This window comes from Papio anubis, chromosome 19 (assembly GCF_008728515.1).
Source record: "Papio anubis isolate 15944 chromosome 19, Panubis1.0, whole genome shotgun sequence".
In the NCBI taxonomy this organism is placed as follows: Eukaryota; Metazoa; Chordata; class Mammalia; order Primates; family Cercopithecidae; genus Papio; species Papio anubis.
In genome coordinates, this window is record NC_044994.1 from 968,840 (window position 1) to 986,418 (window position 17,579).

At 41.1% G+C, this 17,579-nt stretch overlaps 1 protein-coding gene across 10 annotated transcripts in view; it reads left to right on the forward strand.

Annotated features, from left to right (window-relative positions):
• The window catches only part of PTPN2 (protein tyrosine phosphatase non-receptor type 2), a 97,624-nt gene that overhangs the window by 37,030 nt on the left and 43,015 nt on the right, over positions 1-17,579 (forward strand). For 8 of the 10 annotated variants that reach the window (XM_031658668.1, XM_031658667.1, XM_021929917.2 and 5 more), the window contains 2 exons: positions 10,428-10,528; positions 16,334-16,432. In XM_031658668.1, coding sequence (XP_031514528.1) covers positions 10,428-10,528; positions 16,334-16,432 — 200 coding nt within the window. Of the gene's footprint in view, positions 1-6,525; positions 6,611-10,427; positions 10,529-16,333; positions 16,433-17,579 lie in introns of those variants that run through there. The other 2 variants (XM_017951508.2, XM_031658670.1) reach the window with 2 other exon arrangements.

The following is a 17,579-nucleotide window of genomic DNA, read 5'->3' on the forward strand; positions in this document are numbered from 1 at the left end:
TTAATGAGCCTATACTGATGTAAAGAAACAAATGAATACATAAATGAGGGATAGGGAAAGTTCTACCTTTGTATAGGTTGCCAACTAATAAATATTGAAATGGATGCTAAACTTAAGTGGGTGAAAATTTGGTGAAGGACAAGATATTCACATAATCTTGAAGTATCCCTTTATAAAATACTTATTAAATATAAAAAGAGGAATAGTAACTCTACACTGGAGAAGTCTGGCCAACACCAGCCTTAAATATGTGATCATGACCAGTAATGAGACCTATCACGTCAGAATCCTGAACCACCCGGTAAGATGCAGTGAGCACATAGCATCCCTCTGAGATGAACATGCCAGACATACACAAACTGAACTCTTCTGTAGGGAGAGAGATATCTGACAACTCAAATGGAGGAACACTGTAAAACAACTTAGAGTTTTCAAAAGGTTAAAAAATACCAGGAAAGAACAGATTGTATCCTTTTGTTTAAAGGACATTGCGGGGCCCGGTGGCTCAAGCCTGTAATCCCAGCACTTTGGGAGGCCGAGACGGGCGGATCACGAGGTCAGAAGATCGAGACCATCCTGGCTAACACCGTGAAACCCCGTCTCTACTAAAAATACAAAAAAAAAAACTAGCCGGGCGAGGTGGCGGGCGCCTGTAGTCCCAGCTACTTGGGAGGCTGAGGCCGGAGAATGGCGTGAACCCGGGAGGCGGAGCTTGCAGTGAGCTGAGATCCGGCCACTGCACTCCAGCCCCTGCACTCCAGCCCGGGCTACCGAGCAAGACTCCGTCTCAAAAAAAAAAAAATAAAGGACATTATTGGGACACTTGGTGGAATTTGAATGGTCTCTGGATTAGTAAAGTATTACTGTTAATTTTATAATTTTGATGACTATACTGTAAGTAGGATTATGTCATTGTAGAAGATTAAAAAATGGAATAATCAGTTATGTTTGCAACTTGCTGTCATGACTTGGAAAGAAAATTCTTTGTACTTTACTTGGAATTGTTCTGTAAGTTTTAAAATCATTCAAAAATACAAATTAAAAATATATATAAACTTGGGGTACTGAATCCTAGCCAATACATGAAGTCAAGAAAAGGAAATAAAAGGCATACACGTTGGAAGGGAAGAGATAAAAATGACCTTATTTGCCGATGACATGTAGAAGATCCCAAAGAATCTACCCAGCAGTGTCCTGGAATTAGGGAGTGAGTTAAACCAGGTTGTGGGATACAAGGTCAGCATATAGAAGCCAATTGTATTCCTGTATATTAGCAACAAACACATGGAAACCAAGACTAAAAACACATTGTTGTTTACAACTGCTCTAAGAAAATGGAATATGTTGGAATATATCTAACAAAATATGTATAGGACCTGTATGTTGGAGAGCACCAAACACACTGATAAAAGGAATCAAAAGATGACCTAAATAAATGGAAAAGGCCTACCATGTTCATGGATTGGAAGACTTAGCATAGTGAGTCAGTCCTCCCCAGATTGTTCTGTAGATCTGTAGTGACTCATGGTGTCAAATTGTTCCTAAAGGTATAACACAGTTTCTGTCAGAATTTCAGGAAGATTTTTTTGTAGATAAAAAGCTTATTCTTTTATGTGGAAAGGCAAAGGAACTAAAATAAAATGGCTAAAATGATCTTGAAAAATAAAAACTAGAAGCAGCAGTCTACCTAATTTTAAAACTTAATGCGTAGCTACAGTAATCAAAACAGTGTGGTAGTGGCAGAGGGATGAATACGTAAGTCAGTGGAACAGAATCTAGAAATGGACTTGTAAAAGTATGGTGAACTGATGTTTTGACAGAGGTGCAAAGCAATTTAAAATGAAATCTCACACCTTACACAAAAGTTAACTGAAGATGGATCACAGATGGATCATAATGTAAAAGCTTTCATTAGAAAATGGGAGAAAATTCAGGATGTGAGGCTGGATGAAGAGTTCTTAGCTATGATACCTAGAGCGCAATTCATGTAAAATATCAGTAATTTATACTAAATCAAAATAAAAAACCTTTGCTCCTCAAAGCACCCTGTTAAGAGGATGAAAAGATGAGTACAGACTGGGAGAAAATGTAAACCAGGTATCTGACAACTCAGATCTAGACTATATATAGAATTCTCAAAATGTAACAGTAAAAAGAAACAAAAACCCCATTTAGGAAATGGGCAAAAGATTCGACACAGATGGCAGAGAAGCCTGTGAACATATAAAAAACCTCGTTAGCCATTAGGAAAATGCAAATTCAAATCATGGTGGTGGGATGTCACTAGACATCTGCTGAAACAGCTAAAATAAAGAGATCACAAAACCCTAAAAATGCAGAGAAGCTGGATCTCATATATGGCTAGTGGGAACGTAAACTGGTCCAGCCACTCTGGAAAGTAATTTGGCCGTTTCTTTTTTTTTTTTTTTTTTGAGACAGAGTCTGGCTCTGTGGCCCAGGCTGGAGTGCAGTGGCGCGATCTCGGCTCACTGCAAGCTCCGCCTCCCGGGTTTACGCCATTCTCCTGCCTCAGCCTCCCGAGTAGCTGGGACTACAGGCGCCGCCACCTCGCCCGGCTAGTTTTTTTGTATTTTTTAGGAGAGACAGGGTGTCACTGTGTTAGCCAGGATGGTCTCGATCTCCTGACCTCGTGATCCGCCCGTCTCGGCCTCCCAAAGTGCTGGGATTACAGGCTTGAGCCACCACGCCCGGCCTTGGCCGTTTCTTAAAAAGCTGAACGTATGCTTCGCCTGTATGACCCAGCGCTTGCACTCCTGGGCGTTTATCCCAGAGAAACGCAGTCGTCGGTCCACACGAAGTGTGTGCGTGAATATTCACAGCAGCTCTATTTGTAGTAGCCCCAGATTCGAAACAACCCACGTGTCCTTCAGTGGGTAAGTGATTAACTATGGTGCATTCATAACACAGAATACTACTCAGCAATAAAAAGGAAGAAACTTGATGTAACAACGTAGATAGCTCTCAGAGGACTTACGCTGGGTGAAAACAATCCAGTTCCCAGTGATGGCACAGCACATGATTCCATTTATGTAACATTCTTGAAATGATGAGACTTCTCAGAGGGAGGGCAGATCGGTGCTTGGGGTGGAATGGGGAAGAGTGTGCCTGCCAAGGAGCACGCAGAACCTTTGTGCTGATGGAATAGGTGTGTCTTGTGGTGGTCATGTGAATTTGTTTGTGGTAAAATGGCATGGAACTGTACACACACAAATGAGTGCCTGCAGAACTGGAGAAATCAGAATAAGGTCTGTTGATTGTAGCAGTGTATTTTCACGCTTCTGAATTTAGGAGTGGGGCTCTGTGGTGAGCCCGACGGTGTCCCTGGCTGCAAAGAGCTTAACTCTGGCAAGAAGGCTGCTACTGGTCAGGCTTGGCTGCTCCTGCTGCCCTCCCCCAGCGGAGCTGATCAGAATCTTGCCCTAAGAGGCCCCTCTTAAAAGCCACAGCACCTTGGGTGGGCTGGCCTGCCCTAGAGCACTTAACGCTGGGCTGAGGGAGCTGCAGAAGCGTGCAGAGGGAGTGCTGGAGTCCAGGACAGTCAGCTGTACACGGGATTGGGGCGAGGGGGTGGTTGTTTCTAGATTAAAATGCAGATACATGATCAAGTAGAATTTTGAAATTCCTGTAAATTTTTAAGGTAAAATAGTAATTACCAAGGAATTTTGTTCTTTAATACCCTCTTAGGGTATTAAGGAGGGTTTGTCAGTGAAAATAATCAAGAAGGACTGGTCCAATCGGACCACTGATTTTGACAGACAAGAGAACAGACCCCAGAGTGCCCCTTATCAGAGGACTGTCAGCGACTGGGATGCTGATAATGTTTCTCAAGTAGTAGTCACCCTTTTCTGGGAAATCGTGGCTCTGTCTGAGATCATGTAGGCTGGTAGAGCCAAAGCAGAGATCAGAATCCACATCTTTAGATCCCTCGAACTCCCCTCACCCGTGTTCTTCATCTGCACCGCAAAATTCCAGATACCTGTACTAAAAAGTCCTGAAGGTTTCTGCGCTGAATTAGTTTACGCTTAAGAAAGTCAGTGAACGTCAATTCATTTCCTGCTTATGCTTCAGAATGGGTTGATAGTGATTTGTCATTCTAACAAAATTCTAGCAGCTGTGGGAATTTGAGTATGTGAAAATCTTCAGGAATTCATCATATAAACAGTGCAAGTACTTGCTGACTTAAATTGTTATGACACTCTACCAGGTAGGCACTCTGAGAAAATGGAAGTAGCAGCCCTTTTTCCCTGATTGTCAAATTTAGGAGGTGAGAGAAATGAATCAGTACAGGATTTCTCGACTCTCCGAACCTAACTGCAGACTGCTCCTCTCCCCTTTGTCCCCGTGGCTCAAGCCACATTCTTCATGTCCCTCTGACATGTTAGGTATGTACCACCTTAAGGCATTGGCCGCTCTCTGTGCTTGGAAGACTGTTAACTAAAATATCCGTGAGACTGACCCCTTCCACATCTGTGCTTACATGTGACCCACCTGGGTGGTCAGTCACAAGGCCGATCCTGACCACCCTGTTTAGAATTGCAGTCTGCCCCTCTCCCCAGTGCTGTGAATCCCGTTACTCTACCTTTTTTTGTAGCATTTATTACTCATGTACTTTATGCTTAATGCTATATCACCGATAATAGATATTTGGTCCACATTGTTTGCATGGTGTCTCATGGGCCTTTGGATGTGATGAAAGTAAAATCCTTTCCCCTAAGTCCCTCTACCCTCAATTTGTTTAGGTTCTATCTCTCCTAGAAGCAGAGAGTCTGAGTTTCAAAGAAAATGGTGCAATACTGCTGGGCGCTGTGGCTCACTCCTGTAATCCCAGCACTTTGGGAAGCCGAGGCAGGTAGATCACCTGAGGTCAGGAGTTCAAGACCAGCCTGACCAACATGGAGAAACCCCGTCTCTGCTAAAAATACAAAATTAGCCAGGCGTGGTGGCACAGAATTGTAATCCCAGCTACTCGGGAGGCTGAGGCAGGAGAATCGCTTGAACCTGGGAGGCGGAAGTTGCAGTGAGCCGAGATCGCGCCACCGCACTCCAGCCTGGACAACGAGAGCAAAACTCCGTCTCAAAAAAAAAAAAGAAAGAAAGAAGAAAAAATGGTGAGGATACTTACTGATTATTTTAAAGTGAAGATTAGTATGTCTTATTTTATACAAGCTACCAAAGAGGAAAAATGTCCGTTTTCCAAACTAATGAATTTTACCTATTTTGTAAAGACACTTCTCAGGTATTCTTTTCATTGCAGACTCTTGGGGACAGATTAAAGAGGACTTTTTCAATTGGGAGGTTTGTGGAATCAGAATTTAGTGACATTGTCCTGGCAACTTTAGGATCTTGAAATCATGATGGATTGAAAGACACTGACAATTTCAAGGGCAGTAAACTATTGTTTGGAAAAGGTTGAACTTAAAAATGTTTCCTAAACAACGTATACTTTATTAGCAAGGTTGTGATGGTGCTTCCTTGGAAATACTCTTTCCATTCCCACTGCCGCTACCTGATTCAGGCCTCATCACCTCTTGATTAAGCTTTCAGTGTATTGGTGTATGAAGTTGCCTTCCTCCTCGTTCAGTCCATCTTATATGCTGCTGAGAGTTATTTTTGTGAAAATCAAATGTGTTTACACCAGTCCTTTAAAGAACTTCACTGGCTCACGCCTGTAATCCCAGCACTATGGGAGGCCGAGGTGGGCGGATCACGAGGTCAGGAGTTCAAGACCAGCCTGGCTAACATGGTGAAACCCCATCTCTACTAAAAATACAAAAAGTAGCCGGGCGAGGTGGTGGGCGCCTGTAGTCCCAGCTACTCAGGAGCCTGGGGCAGGAGAATCTCTTGAACCCAGGAGGCGGAGGTTTCAGTGAGCCGAGACCACGCCACTGCACTCCAGCCTGGCAACAGAGCGAGACTCCGTCTCAAAAAAAAAAATAATAACTTCACTGGGGCCCTGTCCAGAGCCTGTGCCTGTAGCACAGCCCACATGCCCTTCAGGGTCTGCCCTTAATGTGTTTGGGGACCCCTCTTTCTAGCTAGCTCGTCAGCCTTTCTGAATTTGCCAGTCCTGCACACTACACCGTTCCCTGTCATTCCTCCTTATGATGTGTCCTCTGCTGGAATTTCCGCTTCCTGCTGATCTCACTAGGCCTATTCAGGTAGCAGCTGCTCAAGCTGCTTCCCATGGTATTTTATGCAATAAAGTATCAGTACTCAGAGTCACCGCCTGATAGAATTTCTTTTTTCCTTTTTAAAAGCTTCAAACAAATAATGTCTTACCTTTAGATCCCTATAGGTTAAAATATATTTGTTGACTAAAAATTGTGTATGATTACTCAAAGTGTTCAATGCAGGGAACACACCAGTTCATCATGGAGGCATTTCATCAGAGAGTCTAGTTAGAGAAGATACGTCATGGACTGCGTCGTCACAGAAGTGGGGTTTGTGTGAGAGAGGAGTTGGAAATCACACCTGAGTGGAGAGCAGCGTGAAAGGTGATGTCAGCAAGAATTTAGGATGTATAGAAAGGATGGTAAAGACACCAGCTGGATGGATCAGGGAGACAGGGAATGCAGAACCCAGGAAATGTGTAATCTCTTAACTTGCACAAGCCTAGGTTTCATTTTTGTGTTCTAGTGTGTTACACTGGCGATGACTTTACTTCCCTGAGTGACCATGAGATGGGTGTGGTCCATATTCATGTGCACTTCGTAGGGCTCTGAGGACTGAGAGAGGTGACCCAATGACTAGTGTCACACAAACGTGACATGTCGTAGGCACCAAATGATTCTAGACAGTGGTTCTGGTTGGTTTTGTGGTCAATTAGAAACCTTTCATCAAGTGAAACTTTCTTTGCAGAGCAAACAATTGAAAAGTTAATATTCTACATGTACTAAGGTTTGTATTCTCCGTTAATATGGGGGAGTATATGGTAACCTGGTGTTTAGTGCTAGCTATGTTTTTGGCTCATTGCTCAGTTTATGAGAGAGAACGCATAATATTTGTTGTTCGACCATTTTACTTGCAGGATTGAAGAGAGTTGACATATCTAGAAAATGCTTTGAGTTCTTGGACATCACTATTTGAAAACGTACTGATTACCCTTAGTTGAGAATGGGAAAATCTAAAGGGGAAAAGTCACTGGTTCACGCTGTACTATTAGAATTGGTCATCTTCTTGCCTGACTTGTAAGTTAAGGATGCTTGATCTTTGCTGTGATGTAACTTGTTGAGGATGAATTGTAACCAGTTACAATGAATACAAATTCTCCTTTCTGTTTGACCTGGAAAACTTTCCAAAAGGAGATGTCTTTACAATAATGATATATTTGGTGAAACCTGTGGGTTTTTTTTTTTAAAGAGCTTCTGATGACAGTATTGAAAGAGGAAACTAATCTGTATTGTCAGCATAGCCACAGCTAGCACTAGTCATTTCTTGAGAGGTGGAGCTGTTTCTCAGAAAACACGCTGTTTAAGGGTAGGAGGTGAAGGGACTCCTTGTCAGAAATTGGCTTAATTTTTATCCAAGTTATAAACCACAGTTCTGTTTGGGTATTGCATTTCTTCATTCACTCAGTGACAAGAATTAAGGCAGATGATGCTTGTAGGAAAAAAAGTGTGTGTTCTTGATAGTTCTGCTACTGGTGCTAGTAGAGGTTGAGAAATAAGATTTCCTGTGAAGTGTGGTTTGGTTGTTTTTGTGGTATCTCATGCAAAAGAGTTTGAACTATGTTCATTTTTCTCCGTTTATTGGATCCTTTAAAAGATAGGAAAGGGTGAGATAACCAGACTTACAATGATGGTAGAGTACTGTGGGCTTTGGGACTCCTGTAGCCCAAAGGTTATGGGATGCTGCTGTCACGATAATCTCATTTCAGAGGTTCCTGTGGAAGAGGAGAAAGGATGTACCTTTCTGTGTGTTCTCATTCAGAAGTCAAAAGTTTTTAATGATTTTTAATGGTTTTTAATGATTCGTTTACAGATTTGGAGCTAGCCGACTGATAGTATCTGGGCAGGGTAAAGAGACCTGTGACTCAGGTTGTCAGGGAACCTGTGTGTGCGCTCACAAACTCGGAACTATGTGTTATGATCCTTAACTGGAGAAGAGGCAGTGCCCTTCTTTGTTATCTTCACTAAGGAATATGAATTATAAAGTCACAGTTTCTCATAAAAAGGCTTTCATAGTTTCACTTCCTGAAATGTGTATATTCACAATCTTTTGCAATAGTTATTTTAAGGTGATGTGTTTTAGTTAATTTTTGTCTCTACAGCCTCTTCTAAATCAAAAAGTTATATATGCTTTTAATTTTATATTAATCTTTTTAAATTTTTGTTTTTTGTAATTTTAATATATTTTTAATTTATTTTAAAGTTTTATATCTCTTTTGCTTTAAGATTTTCCTTTTTAAATTGTTTTTCATTTTTCCTTCATATGTATTTTTCTTAATAGAACAGAAGAATTAAAATAATATCTAGTGATGTAGGTATTTGAGTTTTGTTTTTAATCAGCCTTGAGAAGAAAATGCAGGCTCAAATAACATTTGTAGTTGTAAATAGCTATAGAGTTTTCCCAAGGATTACCTTTCTTAGTATTATCTGATAACAAAATTTAAAAAAAAAAATCCTGAGAAAATTCACTGTTCCTTTGCTTTTGTTGACTCTATAAATTAATGTGAAATAGGAAGCGAGGCTGCTGCCAGGGGCTGAGCCCTGTAGACCCAGTGCCCTGCAGGTAGTGCCCTCCTCCATACTGCCCCCCAGTACTGCATCTGGGCCTTTCTGGTTTGTGGTTACTGTGCTTATAGAGCATTGAGGTAACCCCTGGTGCATATTTTACAGATTGAAGGAAAGTAACAGTGAATTTTAGTTCAGAGTCCTGAGGGTGTCAAATAACTCTGGCTGAAGGTCTTTCTCTAGGTTTACTTCCTCCATAGCTGGGCAAGGGTGTGGGGTGGTGCCATGTGGGGTAACCAGATTCCCAGCACCCTGTGAGGTAGACCTTCCTGGGTTTTATGGATTCCTACCGCATGTTAGTCAAATGGCTGTTTTCAGTTGTGCAATAGATATGAGTAGCCTTTGGTTTGTGTTCTTTCTGTGATTACAACATGAGGAAATACATTCCTCTGGTGTGATATTTTAGTGGAACTTTAATTTTAAAATCATGTAGCATTCTAAAACCAGGCATTATTTTTTTGATATGTTGTCTAGGAGATACGTGGTCTTTATTTTAATTAGGTTGCTGACCTTTTTACTGTTTTACATAATATAACAGTTAAAGGGTGATTAAACTGTTAAAAAAAAAAGTGATTTTTAAAAAAGTGCTTGTTGACATCATCTTTCCGAGAACACTAGTGTATGTGATTTACTATAACAAGACCTTAGTTTTTCCTGTTGGCAAATGACATTTATATTTACAGAGGTCTTGGGTTTAGTCCAGCAGAAACATCTCAGATAAATTGATGTGTGAAACTAAAGCCATTTTACATTTCCTTTCATATGGGGATAATATAAACAGTGTTTTCGTTTAAAAGTAAAGAGAGACTGGCTATTTAGTATGGATTTCTTTGAGGGGACAACTTGCAATAGTATGCATTCTCTAGAGTTAAACATCAAACACCATGTTTTTAGTTTTATAATTCAGTGATATGCATCCGGCAGTTGTGTGTTGAGGATTCTGAGTTAATTCATGGGCTTTTTCTCCTGGTGTCATGCTTGTCTTCCTTTTCCATCTAAATGTATAAGGTCACATTTTGTATTTCACATATTTAAATTAGCATAAATTCTCAATCTATGAGATTTTTACTTTTAAAAACTAGAAATATCTCTAAACTGTTAACAGAGTCTAAGTAGTGAAGTATGTTCAGTGGCCTTTTAGAAAATTCAATTGGAATATTTCAACTGTCTGTAAATATTTTCAGCATTTAACCTAAACACAGTTCAGTGCTAAAATGTATTTATAGTGGAATTCTTATCTATTGAGCAACGAAGAGGGTGAAATATAGTAACCTCGGAAATGTAGTCTCATCTATTTGAGACCAGTTACCGTTTTGTAGGTAGACCAGTCAATTCTTAGGTACCAAGAATCTGAATGATCCTTTTACTTTTAGGAAGGTAAGTACTTTATTCATTTAACTATGTTTACTTCTGTTCGATTTTTCAAGTCACAATGGCTAATGTGCTACAAACAGAAGCACTTCCCTTCCAGCACTATAGTAACAAACAAGATTACATTTTATAGTTCTTAAACAAAAGTAGAGAATAGTTTAGGATTTGTCTCAACTCTCTTATGATGCTAATCCATTTTTCTTATTTCTTCTATCCTTTTGTAAATACCTAGAATATTAATATGAAGATAAGAAAACAGTAAGTTTGAAATGACAGTTGTGGTTTATCATTCTCTGTTTTCAGATGATCACAGCCGTGTTAAACTGCAGAATGCTGAGAATGATTATATTAATGCCAGTTTAGTTGACATAGAAGAGGCACAAAGGAGTTACATCTTAACACAGGCAAGTAGTACGATACCAAGCAAATGTCTGAAAATGATATGTTTGTGGTTGTTCTGCTTTAAATCATAGGGAAAAGTATATCTTGACTTCTTTTGGAAATGAAATGGTATTTCAGTTTTTTCTGACGATGTAATGAATTTTGGACGTTATAAAGTTTTGAAGCTTTGAGTATTTAAGATAAAAGGCAAGTTATTTTTAATATTACACATTCTGTGAAGGAAAATTGTTATGAAATGGCTTAGGCCAGTTCTTTGGGCAGGTTGTTCCTTACATTATATCTGACGCAGAGCTCTGCAAATGCTTCTTAGCATCTTCTGTTTCTCTTCCCATACCCTGTGGCAAAACCAGAGGCCCTAGACGCCTCTTCTGTAGCTCCCCCTGCCTTGCATATATCTTCAGAGAGTACGCCAAGCCCTGGATGGTGTATGGTCATCGTTGAGGACCTGTGCAGGTGCTGAGACCAGGTGTTCCAGAGGCCCAGCTGCAAGGCCTTGTGCTCCCTTTGGCCTTCTGTCCAGTTGCCTCTGAGCGCATCAGCCACACCTGTGTGCAAGCATGATTTTCCTTCCATTCTGAGATAATGGGAGAGATTTTTGTGTATCCACAGCTACTCTTTATTCATCAAGTAATAAAGACTTGATTAATGGTGCTGTCACTTCCCCCTAAAGATTTTTAAATATTCAAGAGATACACCATAATATTTGATATTTTTGAAAACGTAACTCGAATCAGAATGATTTACTTGAAAGAGAAAAATGTTTGATAAGTAAAAAGATAGGCAGATTAATGTAACTATGAGCTATTAGACTACATCAGTTCAAAGGAAACTAAAATGCATTATTTTACTTGAGGTAATACAGCTTCTGCAAGTCAAAAATAGAAAAACAGCCCATGGAAAAAACTGGCATAGGACATAAACTCCTAGTTCAAAGAACGAAACAAAGGTGGACACCTTGCACTTGAAGAGATGCTCCCTTCATTCAGCAACCAGGGAATGGGCCTTTCCCCTGTCAGAACAGGAGAGATTTCGAAGTGTGTAGTACTCAGTCTTCAAATACTCTGACCGACCAAGAAAGTCTACTTAGAGAAATACAGTCAGACATAAAGACATACATGATAGGCGAGGCGTGGTGGCTCACGCCTGTAATCCCAGCACTTTAGGAGGCTGAGGCACATGGATCACCTGAGATCAGGAGTTTGAGACCAGCCTAGCCAACATGGTGAAACCCCATCTTTACTAAAAATACAAAAATTAGCTGGGTGTGGTGGCGGCCACCTATAATCCCAGCTACCCAGGAGTCTTAGGCAGGAGAATCACTTGAACCTGGGGGTTGGAGGTGGCAGTGAGGCAGGATAGCACCACTGCACTCCAGCCTGGGCAAAAGAGCAAAACTCTCTCCAAAAAAAAAAAAAGACATACGTGATCATGTTCATTGCAGTCTTATTTTAACGCATCAGACTCAAGCAATCTGTAAGGGACTGGCTAAAGAAGTTAATCATACATACACCATTAGTGGTTATTTTTGGAGCTGGGGAATAGAGACTTTAATTTTCCATTTTCTTCCTTTCTGTAATATTAGAAGTTTTTTTAAATGTGCATTCGTATTTTAAACTACTGTTTAGAGTTAAAAATTTTATTTTCTGTTTGAAATAACTACAGTTGACCCTTGAACCACACAGGGTTGAACTGTACTAGTCCACTTACAGGCAAATGTTTTTCAACCAAAAACGGGTTGGAAATACGGTATTCATGAGATGTGAAATCCATGCATACAGAGGGCTGACTCTGTGTATCTGCAGGTTCTGCAGGGCCACCAGTGGGGTTTGGACATGTGTGGATTTTGGTATCCTGCAGTGGGTGGGGGCGGATTGGGTCCTAGAACCAGTCCCCTGTGTATCTCCAGGAACTAATAACATTACAAAATAGAGAAGAATTACCACCCTAGATCCCTTATCACAACACTCTCTCCCTCTGTACCCTTTTTCTCCTTTTCTTTTGTGTTTTGTTTTTTGTTCTCTTCTTAGTTCTTAAAAACACAAGTCTTTCTCAAGATTCTAAATTAGCCTTTTTTTTTTTTCTTCCCTCCAGTCTGCACTACAGCCCTTTAAGACCATGGTTTTAACCTTTGTAACCTAAGATAGGGTAGACTACTGTCATGGTACCTGTGCTTGAATCTTGGTGCCAGCACTTCATTGGGTATTCACTGACCCAGCAAAGACTTACTGAGACCTACTCTGTGGCAGGCATTGTTTCAATAAAACAGACTTGTTAAAACCCTACTGTTATGAATTTTACATTCTAGTGGGAAATAAAATGAATAACAGTTAATAATTTTGTAATAGTGTTTTTACATGCTTTGTATAATTTAAACCTTAAGACAACCCTCTGTGGTAAATAGTATTACCTTTACTTTATACACAAGGAATCTAAGGAGATCCAGAGATATTAAATAACTTTTTTTTTTTTTTTGAGATGGAGTCTCACTTTGTTGCCCAGCCTGGAGTGCAGTGATGTGATTTCAGCTCACCACAACCTCTACCTCCCAGATTCAAGTGATTCTCGTGCTTCAGCCTCCCAAGTAGCTGGGATTACAGGTGCTCACCACCACTCCCAGCTACTTTCTGTATTTTTAGTAGGGACGGGGTTTCACCGTGTTGCTCAGGCTGGTCTCAAACTCCTGGCCTCAGATGATCCACCTGCCTTGGCCTTCCAAAGTGCTGGGATTACAGGTGTGAGCCACCGCGCCCAGCCTCCTAGTGATTGGTTTTGAACTTCTTGTCGCTGTGTGTGTCCTGAAGGAGCCCTGCACATTTAATGCGAGAACTCAGACGCCTGTGTCTGGCTTTTTGTTCTCTCCTGAGTTCCTCTCTATATTTGTCAGGTCTCTATTGGATATTTTTACTGGATTTCAAAATCTGCACGTTTTCTATCTTTTTTACCAAGGCAGCTGCCTTCCTATTTTTCTCATTGGGATTGAAACTGTCCTCATTGTCTGCCAAGTTCTTTCTGATCTTCTGTTGCCCCTCCCTTTTTTCAGAGCTCTCTTCAGTTACGCGTGTCCTATTGCAGCAGCTTTTTAAGGTCTCCCCTTGCCACCATCCTCGTCACTCTACTGGTGTAATTGCCGACTGCATCCCTCCACTTCCACTTCACTGATCTATTTGTCTTTCCCAAATATGCCCTAAACTTTCATGCACTTTGCCTTATGCTTAGAGGGCCTGGAATGGACCCTAACTGCCTCCCATTCTTCTGCATTCCCTCTCTGTATTAGGACCTTTTTTGAGGCTCTTCTGTAGTTTCCTTCTCAGCCTTTCCTGCTCCCTAAAACCTGGGTTTAATTTACTCATATTCTTGTGGTACTTAACTGTGTCCACTAGTCATACAAGTATTTCTCCTTGCCACCTGTGCAGGCTCTTCAAGAGCCAAGACTGCACCTCAGTCTAGCTCGTGACCTTGCACCCAGCAGGTTGTTTAGAATGGAGGATACAGAAAACTAGAGATGCAAAATGCTTATTACCCCAGCTCTTCTGATTGTCCTTTGTAGATTATTGTTTCAGTCATCTTTTTCGTCTGAGTTTTATGAATTAGTATTTTTTAAAAATCACCTCCTTGGTGTATTATGTCTGTTTTGCAGATGAAGAAAATTGGTGGCATTGCTAGTAAATAGAAGAGCTGAGAGGTGAATCTCTGTCCCTCTGATTTAAAAACCTGTGGCTAGGTGTAGTGGCTCACGCCTGTAATCCCAGCACTTTGGGAGGCTGAGGCAGGTGATCATCACCTGAGGTCAGGAGTTTGCGACCAGCCTGGCCAGCATGGTAAAACCCCGTCTCTACTAAAACTACAAAAATTAGCCGGACATGGTGGTGCACGCCTGTCATCCCAGCTACTCAGGAGGCTGAGGCAGGGAGAATTGCTTGCATCCAGGAGGCAGAGGTTGCAGTGAGCTGAGATGATGCCATTGCACTCCATCCTGGGCAACAGAGCAAGACTCCCATCTCAAAAAAAGAAAAACCAGTGTTCTTTATACTATAGCAGCTATGTTCCTGTTTATTATTTAGTCTTTAGGATCACCAGTGGAATGGCATGGGATGTGATTGTGTGTATACACCAAGGAGTGACCTCACTGGCAAATTGCTACATCCATTTTTTTTTTTTTTTTTAAATAAAGAAAAAGGCATTCATTTTACTGGGGCTTTCCTCATTGCTGTTTTTACCTCTAGACTGTGTTTTGTTTTGGAAGTAGATCAAGTAATAGAAAAACAAGTTGAGTGAAGAAAACTCTATTCTCAAATACTAGGTTGTAGTTTGTCGGGATCCTCACTAGACTTCTAGCATTTTTACAACTTAACCTAGGTTTATTCATTTAAGTAATATTTATTGAGTATCTGCTACATACTAAGGAGTACACCAGGCCTAAAGATGCTTTTAGTCGGCCAGGCACCATGGCTCACACCTATAATCCCAGCACTTTGGGAGGCCGAGGCAGGTGGATCACTTGAGGTCAGGAGTTCGAGACCAAACTGGCCAACATAGTGAAACCCTGTCTCTACTAAAAATACAAAATGTAGCCAGGTGTGGTGTTGGGCGCCTGCAATCCCAGCTCCATGGGAGGCTTAGGCAGGAGAATCTCTTGAACCTGGGAGGCGGAGGTTACGGTGAGCTGAGATCGCAACGCTTCTCTCTAGCCCGGGTGACAAGAGACGCCATCTCAAAAAATAAAAAATGCTTTTAGTCTAGAACCACTTTGACCCCCTTGTTGCACGTGGGTCTGAAGTTCTGGGCAGCCCTAGCCCCCACTCCTGACTCTGCCCCTAACTCTTCCCACTCTGCTACATTCCATGTGAGTTGAACACATGTTCAGAGTTACTTTAGGTGTAGCAAAACTACATCTCATTTTAACCTTCTCGTTTAAAACTAGTTAAAATTTGTACATAGGCTTTTCATCTCTTATTAGTCCTTTCTTTTACCCTATGCTATCATTAAAATGTGAAAGCAATTGGAAATACATGAAATATTTTGCTTTTGTCCCCGTGGCATTGTTGTAACGTGGACTGTTGCCCCTTTTTGACTCTGCCCAGTACTCTTCCATTGAGGCCATACATACTGTGCATTTGTAGATGAACAGTTTCATTGTGGTTCAGGTACTTGAATGATTCCTACTTTTTCTAGAAATCTTTTTGTAGTTGACTTGAGTTGATTGGCTGGCCAGTGATAGTGGACTTTTTCTCGTGGATCTTCTATGATGTGTGGGAGGCAGGTCCTGTCATTTGACGGCGGAAGATGAAGAGGACAGAAATTTCCTTTGTCTACCTTCTTTGCAGCTGGAACATGATCTGTCAGACACTCCTGCTTGTGATTTTGTCTCTGGTTTGCCTATAGATTGTTTATGAATACTACAGCCACCTTCATGTGGCAGTGCCAGCAAAAGCAAGGGGACAGTAGTGACAGTATCAAGAGCAGCATCCCAGGTTGACTTTCTTTGTGGCAGGACCTTGCTTGTGCCTCAACCCTTGGTTCCTCCCCAAGCTTGGCTCTCTAGTCCTCAACTCTGAAAGCCACCTGATATCTTAATTCCTTTTTTGCCTAAGAAAATAAAAGTCAATTTTGATAATTTACAACCACAAATCCTAAGTAGCACAGACCTGGTTTTGAAATCAGGTGGATTGGAAGTCTTGGTTTACTTCTTATAAGCCCATCCACTGTCTGTCTTGTAACATCCCAGGAGCAGACTTGACGAGGCCTTCCTGGAGCCTTGCTCTTTCTGTCTGCTTCCCTCATCTGCTCTTTCTCCTCTCTCCTCACAGGGTCCACTTCCTAACACATGCTGCCATTTCTGGCTTATGGTTTGGCAGCAGAAGACCAAAGCAGTTGTCATGCTGAACCGCATTGTGGAGAAAGAATCGGTGAGTAATATTTAATATTTACAGCTTAGTATACTGCATGTGATCATTAGCATATAAAGATTTTCATTTTGGGGCCAATATTCATTCCTTAGTTTTGGCCTTTAATTGCTAAAGGCTAGTGGTCAAAGTGTTTCTGTCCAGAAAAACTCATTTATCCTTTTCCTTTCTTATTTTAAGTATTTATATAACAATTGCAGACCTTTCATCTCCAAGATAGAAATATAATGGAATAAGTACTGACCAGCAGTGATACATAGATCTTTGGGATCCCTAGGAATCCTTATTGACCTGTTGTCAGTAAGCCCTCTTCCAGCTTTAAGATCTTGTACTGTTCTACTTCAGATTTCTTACTTTATTCTACATTTCATAATTGCTGGTTTTTACTGATGATGAAAATTTCCTAATCCACTTCTAATCAGATGTGGCAATGACATGCCAGAATTTCCGGCAGTGTCAGCATAGTCGTTTACAGTGATTTTTCCTGATCTTCAGTATCATTTAAAAATTAGGGATTAGGCCAGGCACAGTGACTCAAATCTGTAATCCCAGCACTTTGGGAGGCTGAGGCAGGCAGATCACTTGAGGGCAAGAGTTTGAGACCAGCCTGGCCAACATGGTGAAACCTCGTCTCTACCAAAAATACAAAAATTAGCCGGGTGTAGTCCCAGCTACTTGGGAGGCTGAGGCAGGACAACCGCTTCAACCTAGGAGGTGTAGGTTGCAGTGAGCCGAGATTGTGCCACTGCACCCCAGCCTGGATGGTCGAGTGAGACTCTATCTCCAAACCACTGCACTTCAGCCTGGGCGATAGAGCGAGACTCCATCTCAAAAAAAAAAAAAAAAAAAAAAAAAATTAAGGATTATGACATTGTCAGTTTGAGCAGCATTGCAGACTAAATGATTTGCAAATTTCATTTTTCTCATTTTGGAGTATAATTACTGTATTAATAAGATAACACTGCCACCAGAATTTAGAAATCATGTTTATGGTGGTCGGACCTGGATGGTTAACCAGTGTCAGGTTTAATTATTTTGGGGAAGATTACTTCAGAGGTGGTGGGTAATGTGCTATTCATCAAGAGACCCATAATGTCTGATTATTGTTCTTTTTATTTTTATTAATAGCCATTATTGGTCAGTGCTCAGC